Source organism: Cervus elaphus, chromosome 4 (assembly GCF_910594005.1).
Source record: "Cervus elaphus chromosome 4, mCerEla1.1, whole genome shotgun sequence".
NCBI lineage: Eukaryota > Metazoa > Chordata > Mammalia > Artiodactyla > Cervidae > Cervus > Cervus elaphus.
This window is the reverse complement of record NC_057818.1, coordinates 67,321,080-67,339,395: the sequence shown is the minus strand read 5'-3', so window position 1 is coordinate 67,339,395 and position 18,316 is coordinate 67,321,080. Positions and strand designations below refer to the sequence as shown.

At 47.4% G+C, this 18,316-nt stretch overlaps 1 protein-coding gene across 4 annotated transcripts in view; it reads right to left on the bottom strand.

Moving 5' to 3' along the window:
• Positions 1-221: 221 nt before the first annotated feature.
• LOC122692614 (zinc finger protein 264-like) overlaps positions 222-18,316 on the bottom strand; it is a 20,631-nt gene continuing 2,536 nt past the window's right edge. For 3 of the 4 annotated variants that reach the window (XM_043900371.1, XM_043900372.1, XM_043900373.1), the window contains 5 exons: positions 18,004-18,094; positions 12,923-13,062; positions 11,623-11,718; positions 6,633-6,770; positions 222-5,967 (listed from right to left, as the gene is read on the bottom strand). In XM_043900371.1, the coding sequence (XP_043756306.1) occupies positions 4,340-5,967; positions 6,633-6,770; positions 11,623-11,718; positions 12,923-13,062; positions 18,004-18,094 (2,093 nt within the window). In that variant the 3' untranslated portion in view covers positions 222-4,339. The remainder of the gene's footprint in view (positions 5,968-6,632; positions 6,771-11,622; positions 11,719-12,922; positions 13,063-18,003; positions 18,095-18,316) is intronic. The other variant, XM_043900374.1, reaches the window with a different exon arrangement.

Below are 18,316 nucleotides of genomic sequence, written 5' to 3'. Positions count from 1 at the left end.
TCGCTGTTCTAACGATAGGTTTATCTCCAGGCCATGGTCACATGACACATGCACACAGTATATATGAACAGTGGGTGTAGAAGGATGGCCAGCGAGAAACATTCAACCTGAAGACACAGACTGGGGGAACTCTGTAGATCATTGTGGATAAAATGTCTTGAGAGGGAATTAACTCACTCATGGAACACATCACAAGTGAGAAAACAAAGGCCACACGTGGATCCTGGGAAGTGGAATTATTTAATAGACGGAAAACACAGACCCTATGAAGGAGAAGGGCAGAAAGGCTCAGAAGCCAGCCAAGGACTCTTGAGAAAGAGGGTGGGCAGCACAAAGGTCCAATAATGAGGGGTACAAATGGGAACTCTGTGAGGACTGCGCAAGCCCGGTGACGTGGAGGAGGTCACTCTTTAGTTGCCATGGAGCATGCCACAAGGAGGTGAGGACAGACAGTGGACAGAACGGTCCCACTGGGTGTGTCTCTGAGAGCAAGGAGAAGGGCGGAGCTCAGTGGGCATGTGGGGCAGAAAGTGCCCGGGGTGAGACTAGAGACTGAACACACCTGACAGCTGAGGCAAAAACGGCAACCACATCCAATACGGCGCTCGCTGCACAGATTATGAGGCTAGCAGGGCACCAAGAGGGAGAAGGGGAAGACCACAAGTACAGAGGACGTACAGCACACAGACAGAGATCCTGAACAAGCTGGGGGGTGGAGGGGGGAATGCATTCAGTCACGAGGAGGACGAGTGACCCTGGAGGGGGAGTGGCCGTGCTCCTTTGCGGCTGTAACAAGCCTTAGAGAAACCGGAAATTCTACACACAAAGATAGAGAAGTAACGCGGTGACATACAGGTTTCGCATATGAAACCATGGTGCACAGAAGATGGAACGTAGAAAAACAGACATCTTTTCTTTTGTCCTAAAAGAACTGTGGTTCCCACATCCTATGTCCCACAAAAATATCTTTCAAGAATGAAGGGGAAAAGACATTTTTAAATGAAGAAGAAAAAAACATTCATTAACAGCAGACATACTTTAGAAAGAACAGATATAGGAAACTTGCCAAACAGAAGGGAAATGTTAATAGAAGACTTGGGACTTCAAGAACGTAGAAAGAACAATGAAATGGTAAAATTAGAGATACACAGACTTCACTTCTCATGAACTTTGTTTAAAAAAAAAAAATCTTAAGACAGTTGAGGCAAAAATTACAATATCCAATATGGTGCTCAGTATACAATGAGAAACTATTTAGAACAACTATATTAAGAACAGGGAATGTAAAAGAACCCTAATGAAATCAAGGTTTCTATATGTCAAAGTGCTGAAATACTGATAACAGTCTGGGATTAAGTTATGTATACGTAATACACTATATACAGTAAAAAAAAAAAAAAAATTAAGATATATACTCAAAAGCATTACAGATATATCAAGTGGAATTCCAAAAAATATTAAAGTAACCCACAGGAAGGACGGGAAAGCTAAATAACAAGAGCTAGAAAACAAGAGTAACACTATAAAGGGAATACAACAAAAAAACAGTTAAAATGGTACACTTATGCTCTAATGTATCATTAACTATTTTAAATTTACAAATTAAAAGTGGCAAAATGGATTAAAAAAATATGATCCCAACTACTGCTGTTACAAGAAACTTAAAAAATACAAACTGCAAACACTACAATTTCTTAATTGTACTTCAAGACTTCATCATTCCTCTCTGTGCAATTGACAAGAACTACTACACAGAAAGTCAGCAAGGATATAGAAAATCTGAAAAAACATCCCCAACAAAGAAAATTGTGCAGACATTTATAGAAACTTCAGCCAATGACAGCAGAACACACATTCTTTACAAGAAGTCTTACAGAAAGAACATTCAACAAGACAAACCACACCCAAGGGCAATAAACAAACTTCAACAAATTTAAACAGTCAAACCAAATGTGAAACAAACAAGAAATCAACAACAGAAAATGGTTCAAACAGTAGAAAATGAACTAAAAAACTTCTAAATAATCCACAGGTGACAGAAGAAGTCTCTAAAGCAATCAAGGGGTATTCAGAACTGAATAAACTGTAATAAAAACTTGAACAGTGCTGTGGTAGAACTTTATAATACTTAATGTTTCATAAGAAAATAAAAAGTGTCCAATCAATAATCTCAGCATCCCTCAAAAATTAAAAAGTGCAAAATGCAACCAGAGCAAAGCAGAAGACAGGCTATAATAATGACTGGAACAGAAATCAGTGGAAGTAAAAACAGAAAGGAACAGAAAAAAAAGTCAGTAAAGTGCTGGTTCTTCAAAACAATCAGTAAGGTTGGTAAATGTCTAAGACGACTGACGATGATTAAAAGGAGTTAAAATGGGATAGAAGTACATACCTTGCTGCTGTTAAAAAAAATAATGAGGGAATACTTCCAACAAGTCTAAACTTGAGATGAAATGAAACACTTCTTTGAAGAGGACCAGCTATCCAATTTATCCAATATGAAAAGACACTCGGAATAGTTCCATATTTATCAACTAGTATCCAGAAAATCTCCAGGCCCAAATGGTTCACTGGACTATTATATAACATTACAACAACAATTAAAGACAATTACACACTGTCTTCCTAAAAAACAGAACTTGAGAGGCCACTATCACCTTGACACCAAAATCAGACAATGATAGTAGCTAAAAACAAAGAATGGCAACTATGCACCATCAATCGAGAGATTAGAGGAAAACTTCTTCAAAAAAATACAATCAAATTGAATGCTTTTATATTTTAAAACGTACACTCCATAACCAAGTGGGGTTTATTCCAAGGATGCAAGGCTGGTTCAATATGCAAAACTCAATGTAATACATCATATCAATTGGCTATCAAAGAAAAATCAGATGATCACATCAAGTGATGGGAGGAAAAGCATCCAACAAAACCCAACACTCAAGCCTGACAAAAATCTCACCAGATTAAGAACTGAGGGAAACTTTCTAGACGTGACAGGAAGTCTATGGAAAAAAACAAGCTTGTAACATTGTACTTGATGAGAAAACTGAAAGTGTTCCCCCTAATGTCAGAAACCAGCCAAGGATGTCCTCTCTTCCTACTCCTACTCAACATCATACTGGAAGTCCTAGCAAGCGCATTAAGAAAAGGAAATAAAAAGAACACAGATAGGAAGAAAGAAAAGTATTTGCAGTTGACATTTCTAGGCACAAAATACCAAGGATTCTATCTAAAGAAACGACTAGAAGTAATAACTGAGTTCAGCCAAGGCTACAAGACACCAAAATCCCACCCTCAGAACAATTATCTTTCTATATACTACTAAAGGAAATGAGGAAATGAAAGTTTAAGAATCAGTGTCAACAGAGAATACCCTGGCAGTCCACCGCCCCAGTGGTTAGAACTCTCAGCTGGCCTGGATTGGATCCCTGGTTGGGGAACTAATATCCTACAAGACACAAGGAAAAAAAAAATCAATGCATTTATATATCACTTTTAAGAGTTTACAGGGCCTGAATTATTGAAGATTACAAAATGGTAATGAAATACCAAGAATGCTTAATGACATGTCATATCATGCACTGTGTTCATAGTGTCACTTCTGAACAAACTGCTCTATAGGTTTGAATCAATCTCTATAAATGCTGAAGCAAGATTTTTTTGCATGCTAAGATTTATATGGGAAATCCAAGGAACTAGGAAAGCTAAGTCAATTTAAATAATAATAGAGACGATTCATTTATCCAATTTTAAGATTTATGGCAGAGCTAAAAGTAAGTAAACAACAGACTGAATCAATAAAAAAGTCTGAATGTTTGCTGTTTAAAACCACCAAAAGAAGTTTGTTTTTTAAAAAAACTAAAGACCGAAGGTCTTAACTGGTGCAATAAAATGTGCCTGTATACCATGTGTGTATCTTTATCTACTTAAATACCTGCCCTCAACTATCTAACTCTCCCGACACTGGATAACAGTGAGTGTGTATACAAAGACCCACGAAGAGTCAAGGCCCTTTGCCAGTGAAATAATGTTCCGCTCACCCCAAGTAAACTAAGGAACCCATCTCAAAGTGCCATAAGCTTGACAGAGAAGTCTCAAAGGAACTGTGTTTGCATTTCATTTGCTTATCTAAGTTTCCATCTTCTTTTTACAAAAATTCCTGAGATAACACTACAGTGTAAACTAAGGAGAAAAACACAGCTAGTTTTCCTTAGTGCACAATAAACACTAGTCTCTCCCTTACGGATGAATTCTCAGATGCAAAATAAGGCTCCACGCTGGGTCAATTTCAAAATAGGTCTTTACACAACAATGGATGATCTGACAAGTTTTCTCAAAGCGAAGATACTTGAGGAGTTTCTCTTTGGTATGTACGATCAGATGTCACGGTAGATACTTTCTCTTGCAAAAGATTTTCCTCTGTGGTTACATTCAAAAAGTCTTTCCCCAATAGGAGTTCTCGGAGGGTGACAGAGGTTTGCCCACTTGTGAAGGGTCTTCCCACATTTGTCACACTGACAGACTTTCTCCCAGTATGGATCCTTTGATGCTGAGTGAGGGAGGAACTGCGACTGAAGGCCTTTCCACACTCACTGCACTTATAGGGCTTCTCTCCAGTGTGGATGATGGCATGTCGAATGAGGTTTGTGCTCCAGCAGAAGGACTTCCCGCACTCCATGCATTCATAGGGCTTCTCTCCACTGTGAATCCGCTGGTGTCTGGTGAGGCCAGACCTGCGGTTGAAGGCCTTCCCACACTCCGTGCACTCATACGGCTTCTCTCCAGTGTGGATGCTGAAGTGCCGAATGAGGTCTTTCCTAGTGCTAAAGGCTTTCCCACATTCTTTGCACTCAAAAGGTTTCTCGCCAGTGTGGGCTCTTTTATGCAAGATGAAAGTGGAGCAGTGGGTGAAGGCCCTTCCACACTCAGCGCACACAAAAGGCTTCTCCCCAGTGTGGATCCGCTGGTGCCTCTTGAGGTACGACCTGTGGTTGAAGGCCTTGCCACACTCGAGGCACTCGAAGGGCTTCTCCCCGGTGTGGATGACATAGTGGTGAATGAGGGCCGCGCTCTCACAGAAGGCTTTCCCACATTCGCTGCACTCGTACGGCTTCTCCCCAGTGTGGGTCTGCTGGTGCCACATGAGGTAGGACTTGTGTTTAAAGACCTTGCCACACTCGAAGCACTCATATGGATTCTCACCACTGTGGATGATGTGATGTCGAAGGAATCCTGGCCTGTGTCGGAAGACCTGTCCACATTCTTTGCACACGAAGGATTTTTCCCCAGTGTGTCTCCTCTTATGTAAGACAAAATTGGAGCGGTGAGTGAAGGCCTTTCCACACTCACTGCACTTGTAGGGCTTCTCCCCACTGTGAATCCGCTGGTGCTGGGTCAGGTAGGACTTGCGGTTGAAGGCCTTGCCGCACTCCATGCACTCGTAGGGCCTCTCCCCGGTGTGGATCATGTGGTGCTGCAGGAGGTGTGTGCTCTTAATGAAGGTTTTCCCACACTCAGTACATTCATAGGGCTTCACTCCAGAGTGAATCTTTTCATGCCCTGCAAGAAGGTGTTTCTTGTTAAAAACTTTCCCACATTCATTGCATTTGAAGAGACTTTCCTCTTCCTGAATCATGGGATCTTTACTTGATCCACAGGAGTCACGGTCATGGACAGCACCCCCTACAGGGCCTGGCTCCTCTTCGACCCTTGAACACACACCACCAGCTGTCCCTAAGCTGCCCTGTTCAGGACTTATTTTTTCATGAAGCTTCTCCCTCTGAGGGTTGATCCCTGGTACAAAGTGGTCTTCCTGCATTTCCAGCGGCCCATCCCGATCCTTCTTTTGTCCCAACTGGGAGTCCCCTGGGCCTCCTTGTGTCAGTTCCTGGAGAGAGGCTCCTTCAAACAGCGTTGGTTCACAACTGGTAGGTTCTGCGGTCTTGGGTTTTCCTTTGTCAACTGAAAGAAATACAATAAACAGGGCCTGTTAGTAACCCAACACAGAAGAAATGAAATCAGCATTTCAGTGAGAAAAAAATAAAGATGAAAGGAGTGTTCTGGGTCTGTTATGCTTTGCTACCACTGACTCTCAGGATTGTTCATTTCCTTCTTCCTTGGTCATTAGACTGCTGACTCCTTCAGAGAGAGTTTATGTGAGGAGACAAAGGGTATGGAGTGGACACACCACCACAACTTTACAGACGTGGCTGGACAGAGTAGTAACACCTCTGTGCGCTTTCGGTTTCTATAAGCAAGTACGCCCCAACTGTTGTAAGAACACCAGGAAGAGGGGAATTCCCTGGAGGTCCAGTGGTTAGGACTCGGTGCATTCACTGCCAGGCCTCGGTTAAATCCCTGGTCAGGGACGTACTTTATATTCTATGAGCTATCTGTAGCTCGTAGATGGGATAGCTCATTATGGGAACCTAGATAGACTATGCTAAAGTGATAACATGACGTGTGACCACAGCAGAAAGACCACATGTGTAATCAGAATCTTGGGGTTTTGAACCACGAGTTATCAGCGGGCGCTCTGGAAAGGGAAAGAAGGCTGGATACCGAGTCCCATGTTCAACGACTCAGTCAGTCATGCTTCTGTAACGAAGGTCAATAAATCTACATACCCGGGCCCTGGGGAGGTTCATGGGCTGCCAACGCTCTGTGCACATACTGCCAAACATCAATTCCTGGAGGTCGAGAGTCGCTGAAGACACGGAAGCTTCGTGACTGGAATACCTCCAGCCCTTCTTCTGATCTGTATCCTGTACCAAACATACTCTGTGAGCATAACAGGTTCAAGGGGAGTTTCTCTGAGTCTAGCAAATCAATGAACCCAAGGGTGGACTGGGAAGTCTCTCGACTTTCAGTTGGTTCAGCAGGCCCGGCAGTGCTGGATTCTATGATCCGGGGTTTGGCTAACTGTGTGCAGGAGGAGGCCAGGGGAGCTGCACACCGCAGGAGCCCCGCACCAACTCCAGACACCCAGGCACTGCCATGGAGACAGTGGGAGGGAGGCGACAGCCCACGGAGACAACGTACAAAAGCCCCCTGGCCACGAGGGTGCTGCTGATGAGAACACAGGGGGGCCGACCTGGGTTACTGTGAAAACGCCCAGGACACAGCTCACAAGGCAGGATGGGAGGCAGGACGGAACAGACACACTGGGTCTGTTATGTCTCAACAGTACGGTGAGAAGACTAGCAACATACACACGGTCTAGATAAAGAAAATGTTAATACTTTACTTGAAGACATTAAAGAGGAGCTAAACCAATGAAGAATTTAATGTGGGAGATGGTGAAATTGGAGAGAGACGGTCAAAAGGTGCAAACTTCCCGTTTTAAGATTAAGTAACCGAGGGATGTAATGTACAACTCGATGACTGTAGTTGGCACTGCTGTGTGATATAAAGCATTGTTAAGAGAATATTCCTTAGAGTCCTCATCACAATGAGGAAACTTCTTCCCTTTTATCTTTTCAATGTATTTAATATCTTTTCAATGTATTGTCACCATGCTTATATTCAGAGTACATCATGCGAAACGCCAGGCTGGATGAAGCACAAGCTGGATTCAAGACTGCTGGGAGAAATATCAATAACCTCAGATACGTAGGTGACACCACCCTTATGGCGGAAAGCGAAGAGGAACTGAAGAGTCTTTTGATGAAGGAGAAAGAGGAGACTAAAAAAGCTGACATAAAACTCAACATTCAAAGAACAAAGATCATGGTATCGGGTCCCATCACTGCACAGCAGATAGATGGGGAAATGATGGAAACAGTGACAGACTTTATTTTCTTGGGCTCCAAAATCACTGCAGACGGTGAGTGCAGCCATGCAATTAAAAGACGCTTGCTCCTTGGAAGAAAAGCTATGAACAACCTAGATAACATATTAAGCAGAGACATGACATTACTGACAAAGGCCCGACTACTTAAAGCTATGGTCTCTCCAGCAGTCATGTATGGATGTGAGAGTTGGACTATAAAGAAAGCTGAGCGCCGAAGATCGGATGCTTTTGAACTGTGATGTTGGAGAAGACTCTTGAGAGTCCCTTGGACTTCAAGGAGATCAAACCAGTCAGTCCTAAAGGAAATCAGTCCTGAATATATATTGGAAGGACTGATGCTTGAGCTGAAACTCCAATACGTTGGCCACCTGATATGAAGAACTGACTCATTGGAAAAGACCCTGATGTTGGGAAAGATTGAAGACAGGAGGAGAAGGGGACGACAGAGGATGAGATGGTTGGATGGCATCACCGAATTGATAGATATGAGTCTGAGCAAGCTCTGGGAGTTGGTGGTGGACAGGGAGGCCAGGGGTGCTGCAGTCCATGGGGTCGCAAAGTCGGACTTGACTGAGCGACTGAACTGATCTGATACAGGAAGATGCATGTTAGCTTAACCAACTGGTAATCACTTCATAATATATGTAAATCAAACAAGCATGCTCTATGCCTTAAAACTTATACAGTGATGTACATCAATCGTTTCTCAGTAAAACTGGAAAAAAAATGAATCATATGAAGCTTACAATTCTATCCCAATGAATTTGTATATTCAATACAATTTCCAATAAAATACCAATTGGGTTATTGTGCAACTCAGTAGTTTTACCATGGGATTTGCATGAAAAATCAAAGATGCAAGAATAATGAGAATTAAGAAAAAGATACCTACCTTAGCAGGTAACCTAGGATTCTAGACTGTAAGATACTGTGGTCCTGGTACAGAGAGAAGACAAACAGGCAATGGAAAAAGAACAGAGAGCACAGCAAACACCCACACATGGAGCTCTGGGGAATGGAAGAGAAGGGAGAGCAGCTCACAGTAAAAGCAAAGAATATAAAGTAAATGGAGCTAGAAAAATGCGTGACACGCTGGGAATGAGAACACTGTATTTCTGTCTCACACTATCCTCAAATTCTACGTCACACCAGAAAGAGTTAAATGCCAGGCGCCAAGCTTAGAACATCTTATAACGAGAACATCTTTTTGATATTAGGGACGGAGCAGCACCTATAACTGACAGAAGTATCAGTAATGTAAAAAAAATCCCTAAAAACAAAAGTCAAACAAGTTAATAGAACACCTGGCATTTTCGATGAACTGACATTTCAAAGAAGAAAATACAGCTGTTCTTCAGTATCCACAGGGGAATAACTGGTATCAGACACTTCCTGCTCAATACCCAAATCCAAAGATGCTCAAGTCCTTTACATAAAATGCCCGTTTCTGCACATAACCTACACACATCCTCCCGTGTACTTTACATCATCTCTAGAGTGCCTGTAATATCTAGTACAATGTAAATGCTATGTACATAGTAGCCAGCACAAGGCAACCTCAAGTTTTGCTTTTTCGAGCTTTCAGGGATTTTCTTTTCCCGTAGTGTCTTCAATCTGTGCTTGATGAATCTGCAGTCAGAACCTGCAGATGAGGAGGACAATTGTACAAATGGGCTGATAATTACATGATAAGAAGCTAAAGCTTGTGAACAATTACGGAAATGCAAGGGAAGCTCACCTAAGACACAATTTTGTCAATTTGTCAAGCAAAAATCAATGTGCCTAAGAGCATCAAGGAAAGAACAGGACATAGTGGAATCTAGAGAATTATAGATAGGCAGATCTCTTTGAGAAAACCACCGCAATTGTCACCTAAACTTGAAAGTTTGCACAGGCTATAATCCAACAATTTTACTCCTAGAAATAAGACAGGCCTAATCGTGTGCAAGATGACCAATACATACGGATATTCAAGGTAGCACCGTTTGTGAGAGTGACAAAATGTGAAAAATCAAATGCCCTAGAGAGTGGATGAATATGAAACAGGACTATTTTTTATTTATTTGCTTCAAGTGGAAGAAACTTGAGCACATTTTTATGTTGAGTAGACAAAGGATAAAGTTACTAAGGGGCTTCCCTGGTGGCTCAGAAGGTAAAGCATCTGCCTGCAATGTGGGAGACCTGGGTTTGATCCCTGGACCAGGAAGATCCCCTGGAGAAGGAAATGGCTACCCACTCCAGTATTCTTGCCTGGAAAATCCCATGGACAGAAGAGCCTGGCGGGCTACAGTCCACAGGGTCGAAAAGAGTCGGACACAACTGAGTGACTTCACTTTCAAAGTTACTAAACAAGCAGTGAATAAGAAATATTTCCCTAAAAGGTGTAACCTAGACTCTGGTTCAAGAACTGGCCATGAAGTGTGCCAAGATCTCTTACACCAGGTGAAAGGAAAAGTAGAGCCTGGGAACCTGAGTGCGGAAGGGCTGAGGACCAAGCAAGAATTTACTGTGGAGGCTTGCTGACACCCCAGGGTCACACGCTGATACATCTGCGCTGGGGAGGCAGTCACTGTCGGGATGGCCGGATGCAGGGCAGCTGGAGGTGGGGGCGAGGGTCTGGGGCGGCAACCCGTCTCCAACCTGCATGGACGGCAGGACCATGTGCTTGAGCATGGGAGTGAGCACCGGGATGGGTTCTCTGCCAGGCGTGCTCACCTGAGATCCTCAGGCGGAGGTGTGTGGAGAGCAGGGGGCAGAGGCTGGGAGGCCCCTCTGAGGGGCCGCCGATGGCCACACACAGACGCCCAAAGGCCGGCTGGGCCACTGAGTGACTAGGAGTGGGAAGAGCACGCCTCTGCAGCAGCCCCAGCACCACGCACAACAGCTGCAGCACCCTCAGCCGCCCAGACGTGGACACACAGGACCCAGCAGGAGGGGGCGGGTGACAGGGGGCACGGGAGGGGGGGCTCCTGAGTGTCTGAAAGGACAGGGCGAGGAGGGGAAGCAGAGGAGGGCTGGAGAGGCGCTGGGAGGGGAAGACAGAGCCACACTGTTCACCATGACCAACGGGACACGGCGGTACCAGCAGCTCCCTTCCCCCGAGACGACGACTACGGCGCAGACCCTGTGCTGAGCAGTTTTACGCTTTAAGTGTCCTGTGATCACACACCCCCAGCAGCTCCAGGACAGAGCGACTATCGAGACTGGCGCCTTCAGGAGCAGCCCCCCTCGCCAACCTCCTGCTCCTCTCCTGGGACGGAGGGCTCAGGCACAGCTCCCCGCCCACTGCCCCAGTGCGGCCAAGTGCCCAGTGCCTTCCAGTGGAGGGATCAGAGGGCTGGTGTTTGTGGGGGTCAGAGGGGCGTCACCCCCGGCTTCTCTGCTAGCTGCAGGGGGTCAGGACCACCTGAAGTCACATACTGACGACAGAACGAACCCGGGGCCCCGAACGGCCTTGTGCTGCAGAGCCCCCCGGGACCCACAGGGACGGGGCATGAGTCACAAACAGCGGCTCCACTGCTTGAGCACCGAGAGGAAAGGCCAGAGTCCCCCTGACACTGCAGCCAGGCTGTAACTCAGCCGCACTTACGTGCAGACACAAGGACATCCCGAACTTCACCGGGGTCACGGAGTTGGTGGGCGGCACCCAGGCCTGAAGCCCAGGACACATCTGAGCGCGTACACAGCTGTCCTCGGGAAGGACAGGGGGACCTGGGGTCAAAGGGCTCTGTGGCTTCCAGACCACCAGAGGCCCGAACAAGACGCTTCCCGGGGAACCAGGGCCAGCGGCCTCTGTGGGTCTCTGCCCACAGCGTGGCTCCTACCTGGACAGGTGCTTCCGGAGAGGTCTCTCTTCACCGTCCACAGCTCCTGCCCGTGCTCCAGCTGGTAGATCAGCTCAGGTCTGGGGACAGGACACCCTGGGCATGGAGAAAGGAGGAAGACACGGGGGCTTCTGTGAAAACTGGGAAGACCGCTCAGTCTCGTGTGGGACTTCAGGCTGTGGACCTCAGAATGAAGCTGCTCCCATACACAGAAATCCAGACCTGTGACCTGGAAAGCAAGGTCAGAAGCAGCACTGCTGGAACCCAGACTTCAGACAGCAGTGAGAGTTGTGTAGACAGCTCCTGTTCCCTTTGACCTCCTTCACGCAGAGCTCCAAGAGACTTGTTCAGTTGTAGCCAAGAGACCCAGAGAATACAACCCCCTCCTTCCAGAGGCTGTTTCCTAATTATTCCAAGTGAGTCTCAGTCACGTGAGCATCAAAACCTTCCGGGATGTCTGGTTCATATCCAACTGAAAGCTAATCTCTGCAGACAGGGCCTGGGCAGCAATAGATTAAAACCACCCCAGACGCTGGCCTCAAGAAGGGCCAAAAACTCAGATCTCCACCAACTGGCAGGTGACCCACACCAGGCCCTCTGGAGGAGAGCGCCCCGGTCCAGGATGGCTGACTGAGGGGACTTGCTGGTGCCATGCCCTGCAGTAGCCTGGGTCGCCCATCAGGTCGCCTGCCTGTCAGGAAAGCTGCCCGGGACCCTAGACCAGGAAGAGGCAAAGAAGCAGACAATTGGGTTGCAAGTCACCAACCCGGGAGCCAGTTCCAGCCCTGCGCTTCTGACTGGTGAGTTAATAAAAAACTTCCTCCAGAGTGAAGACTGAGCTGGTCTGCCACATGCAGCCACACACAGATGCAGGGGCAAGACACGTGGGTTCCACAGGAAGTGGGTGGCAGAGGCACCAGGACTTGCAGATGATCCCCTCTGGCAGATCCAGGGTTCATCACTCATCACTAAGCAACTGTTCTGCCCTGTCTGCTCCAATGCCAGCACAGGGCTCAGCCACCAGGAGTCACCCTCCCGACAGCCTCAGGGCCTTTGCACGTGCTGACCCCCCTCCCCGGGTCTCTGCTCAAATGCTGCCCCTGAGGAGACTCTGCTGAGCCTTGGCTGGGCCCAGGTGCTTAACCAGCCCACCATATCACTATCAACCTTTAATCTTAATTATAAGTGAAAATTAACTTGTACAGGGTATAACCATATCACAGGGATTGTGCCAAGCAATTTAAATGCATTACATTATTTTAAATGGCAATAAACTGATCGAATAATTGAAAGAACTCACATATTTGAAACATCGACTCTTCAGTCAAAATAAGCTTTGATGACCTCATTGATATGTCTTTTTCAGATCCCAAGCAAAGTTCTGAAGTCTGAAGCTGTGACTGGCCAAGTCTGCAAGGGCTGTGAGTCCCTAGCTGCCACCTGATCTGAGAAGAGACTAATCTTATTAGTTGGTCTCTTTGTGGTCAACATACCAAGTTTCTAGGTTGGTGACCCAGGGGCAACCAGGTAACTGGTACTGCACCAGGCCCAGGTCCCCTCAAAGATGCAACTGCATCAACTGAGCCGACATCACTGAAGTCTGGGGGCAGGTGGGAGAGGCACTCAACCCAGCTTACTCCAGACTGTCCAGGCCCTGCCGTGGGTCTGGGCGCTCCTGTGGAACAGACGCCCAAAGGTCACACCTCTGCTGTCTAGAGGCACGAGCCCCAGCCCCTCCCTAGAAAGGGAGGCCGCTGCTCACAGACTCACCACTTGGGACTGCTAGGAGCCTACCAGGACAACACCCAAGTAAAAGAAAAATGGTCGGGGATAGAAAGGTGGCCAAAAAAAATTATTTTTGTTTGGAAGGTAAAAAAGGAGTGGGGAGGAAGAGGATGGGATTAATTATTATGCCATGCACCAGGGCCATGCCAGGGAGAGGCTGAGCTTAGAGGCCCAAGCCCCTCCCCAATAGGAGATAGACTAAAACTAAAAACCAGGGCTTTAAAAGAATAGAAGCCCAAAAGAGAAAAAGGGAGGGAATGGTGGCACAGACTTTAAACCTTACATACCAAGCAAATGCCAGGTCTAGCAGACACAATACTGGTTCTAGACTGGTACTGATTCAAACATAGTAACAACAAAAACCAAAGCAAAAGCCCTAGATAACAAGGAGAGAGTAAAACATTTAACAAAATAATATACAATACACAACTAAATTAGAACACAGTTTATAGTTGGACCCAACTGGAAATCTAAAATTTTTATACTAAAATTTACATAGTAAATTATTATATATAAGTAACATAACAAAACATATTTAAAAAGTTTGTATTACTGAAACATAACAAGGCACAGATTGGTTTGTCTGGCCCTACAACACAAGTTTTTGAATTATCTTCAGAATTTGCTAAAATGTACCAACAGACAAAACCTCATGAACTTAATACTGTGGCTCAAATCATAGTTATAACCGGGAATCCCCCTAAACTGAAACACTGCACTCTGCCATCCTAAAAAGTAACTAAATCCTAAAGAGGAAAAAAGGGCATGTCTCACTTTAACTCTATAGCTTTGCCTGAACTTCCTATAGGCCAATATCCACTGTTCTTAAAAGTACCCTGCATTGGGCATTGATGCTCTGACATAATACATAATTAAAATGAATTTCTGGCACTTATAAATTAATTGACTTGATGAAATGGGACCCCACACACCCAAGTGAAAATAATTATTCAGCCCAATGTTAAGTTGAAAAGTAAATTTCAGGGAGCAAACCTTATGTGTAAGACCTAATTCATCAAGGGGTGATGATCCCCACTGTTACTCCATTTGACAGCCCAACTGTGCCTGTTCCTAAACCTGAAAAGACCCAGGGCCCCTCACTGTGGGTTACTGAAACCTTCATTCTGCAGTCCCACCCAGCTTCAGCGTTCTTATCATGGATTGAATTGTGTTCCCCTAAGCTGAATGTGTTACCCCCTAATCCCCAATGTGATCTGACTTGGACTTAGGGCCTTTAAGGAGGTAATGAAGATGAAAAGAGGTCATGGGGTAGGGCCCTGATCTGGTAGGACTGGTACCCTTTGAAGAGGAAGAGAAAGTCCCTCCAAGCCAGAGCAAAGGTCAGCTAAGGACTCCCAAGCAGGCGGTCAGCAAGAGATCCTTATCAGGAACTGAATTGGGACGTCCAACGTCCAGAAACTGTGAAAATAAAGCTGTTTAACCACACAGTAGAGGCAGTCTGAGCTGACGAACAAGATCCACACACCCCAAACCCAACATTATTTTAGAAGCCAGTAATACTTGCCCTGACAGACTGGGCTGAGGTGCTCTGTTTGGTGTCAGTTTTGACAGGCTCACAGCCTTGGTCTGCCTTCACTCTGAAGGGAAACAGGACTCCCCTCCCATCTCCCAGGCTGCCAACACCCATACCCTCGGCAGCTGAGACCTCAGCTGCGCCCCTTCTCTGCAGGAGCGCAGGAGACATTACATCGACCACAGCCTTTCTTTTTTCTTTCTTCTTTTTTTTTGACCACAGCCTTTCTAAGGAGATGCTATCTGACACAGGACAGACAGTAGACCAACATCTGCTAAGCCTCTGGGGCGAGTTTTAGATGGCACTCCCATTTAGTATGACTTTGGTGGCCATGTGCTCGCTGGTAGATTTTACTTCAACTCCCTGATGCAGATACTTATAAATCAGCCCACCCTGAACGGGGCTCCCTCCAACAAAGGCGCTCAAATCTGCTCCCAGTACTGCTGGAAAGCCAGTCCCACTAGAGCCCTGAGACTCCTTCACTAAAAAGGCTTTGCCGACCTCTTCGCACACCTCCTGGAGTTCCTGACGCATGGACCAGGGCCATGAGATGCCCAGACTGTGCCCTCAGCCTGCTGCGGCATGCTGTCCAGGCCACCACGAGCCACACACAAGGCTCTCCTGACAACAAAGGCCCTCTCAGATCTGGAGCCTCTGACCGCCACATCCAGCTGCCCATCATGTTCTGGGTCATGAAAACAGCACAGACCAAGCTCAGCACAGCTACTGGGGACTCAGGACAGGATGGCACAGACCCTAGGCCCTCCGACACATTCTGATGGGAGGAGGTGGTGGCTTCTCCTGTCCTCAGCTCCTTGCCAAATGCCGTGGTGCTGGGGGGGTCACCCTCCCAGGCTACCCGGGGAGCTCCTCGGGACTGAGTGAGTGAACCGCTGTCAGGTCCCTGACTGCTGTCCATCACACGTGATGCTGCTCCGTAGAATGCTGCTGCTTTCTGCCCTGTGGCCAGCATGACCCAGTGAAAAGTGGGACCTAAGGAACACTGTGTGGCCTACTCAGGGGGCCATCTTAGTACCAGAGGCCCTAATCAGCAAACGGCTTCACATTCATTATCAACTGCTGGGCCATCGCTTCAAAACTGCCTCCTTCAGGCTAAAGAACCTCTTGTCCCACAGGTACCACAAGAACAAGTCAAAGTCACACGTCCCTACATTTATAGGGGTGACCACGCAAGCCTTGCCAGGATGCTCCTGAGTCCCTCTCGGATGACAGGCATTACTGACAGTGACCAGGATACACATTTCACCTCACAAACTACACAATGCTGCACTCTGGTGAGAGGCAATCAATTGAGCTCCACAGCCCCAGTAGGCCCCAAACAGCTGGTTTAACTAGAGAAAAACAATTTCCTTCAACAACTCCTTTTCAAATTCTAGTCTGACAAATCCCCAAATAAACCTCTGTCTCGCCCCGTAGCCTTAATTCAAGGTTCCCTGGCCTACTTACACCACACACCAACTGCAGAAACGCCCCACTGCCCTTTGCTACGCTGAAGGGGCACGTGGCTCCCCTCTGTGCACACCAAGACTGGCTCTGCAGCAGCCCACGCACACCGCCCTCCCCGTGGTCATGCACGGAGCCTGCCGTCATCCCACCAGGCTGGAGGCGAGACCGAGGGGGCACACGCCCCGGGGACACGGTGACCAGGGACTGTCCCGGAGCCCGGGCAGCTGCTCATCTGATGTGGGATCCACCTGGCCTGAGCTCCAAAACCAAACAGACAGAGCAAACCTTGAAGAAGAGCCCTATGCCACTCTGAGAACTGCTGTTCTGACACTGGTCTGGGTACCTTCAACGGTTTCTAACTCAGAGGCCCGAACCCTCCCAGTAAGCCACTGTGTCAAACAAACCAGCAAATGCTGAGGTCGGCATCAAGTCGAGTGTGTACCCACTTGCGAAGGTTACCTTGTCCCACACCCCATCAGTGAAGTGGACTTCACCCGGGGACACTAAAACTCTCTCTCTAGTGGACATCTATGAACTGCCTCTCCTAGGACAGAAATCAGATCTGCAGTTTTTGGCTTTCTTTTAGGGATTCTATCATACACGATCGTGTTCCTGAGCTGCTGTCTACAATCCTGGTACATTCCTTGACCTGCCAAATGTGAGACCTGGTAGAGAATGCCACTATCTGTGACATTTTAGAAACAAAGGGAGAGTATGGCTTCCCTCACAAGACACTTGTTTCCTATAATCAACCTTCTAACCCTCTGAAGAGAGTGGCACCCGCTTCCCAAAGGTGCCTCCCCACTACCCACTCCAGCTTTCCACCAGAAGGTGTGGAGAAGAGGGCCACAAGAAAAGCCGAAATGCCCAAGAACACCCACCAGGAAAACAGAACAGCGCCTCAGAGGCCTGAGGCAAATATGTCAAGTATGTGCGGAAACAGCAAGACGCCAGTGAGACTGGAGCAGTGAGCGCGGGGAGAGCCTGGGGAGGCGGGTGGAGGGATCAGGGCTCGATGGTGGGCGTTTTTATTTGTTTAATTTTGTTATGAAATATCTAAATACGTCAAGCGTTTCCTGATTTTAACTTCCTCTCACTAACACAGAACACAATCCCAGGTCTCTAAGAACAGGCCTGTCTCACTGAAGCCCTGGGTTTACAGCCCTCCCTTCCCTCAAACTGAGCGGCCTGAGGAGACCATCCCCGAGCTGCTGTTTCTCCACCGTGGCTCTCCAGCCCATGCGGACTGGGTCATCCTCGGCTGAGCGTGGTGGTCGTGTCCACCCTCTGGTGCTGAGGGGCATCTCCGGACTCATCACCAGACCCCGGGACCTCCCACCCCCATGAGTGACGGGCAGATGGGGCTGCAGACGCTGCCCGATGTCTCCTGGGCACAAAACCGCCACATGCTGAGAAGTGCTCCTCTCCCAGCTTCTCCTTCTCGGACCAGCAGGTGATCCCGGCCGAGACTGAGCGAAAACGAGACACCTGTGAAGGCGCAGGAGGACAGAGAAGCCCCCTGACTGAGACCCTGCGGTTAGACAGGACCCGCTGGCACTGAAGACAAAGGCCTCCTGGGGCCCCGGCTGCCTCACCCTCTTCCTGGAGAACAGCTTGTCACCCACATCCAGTGCACGCGGGTGTAGGGGACGCTTGGGAACCGGCCCCATTCGGTCGGCTCCCTCTCTGGAATGTGAAAACAGGAACCTCAGACAGAGGCCGGTCTGTGCTGGGCCCTGGGCTGAGAGGCTCAGGTGGTCACTTCCACCTCACGGACACCCCCACCCCCACCCAGAGCCCTGCAGCAGAGAAAGAGCAACAATATAAACATACGGAGCAACAAGGCATTTGGGAGCCTTGGAGAGCAGGGACTGGGGTGGTCGGTCACTCCTGTCAAACCTGATGGGG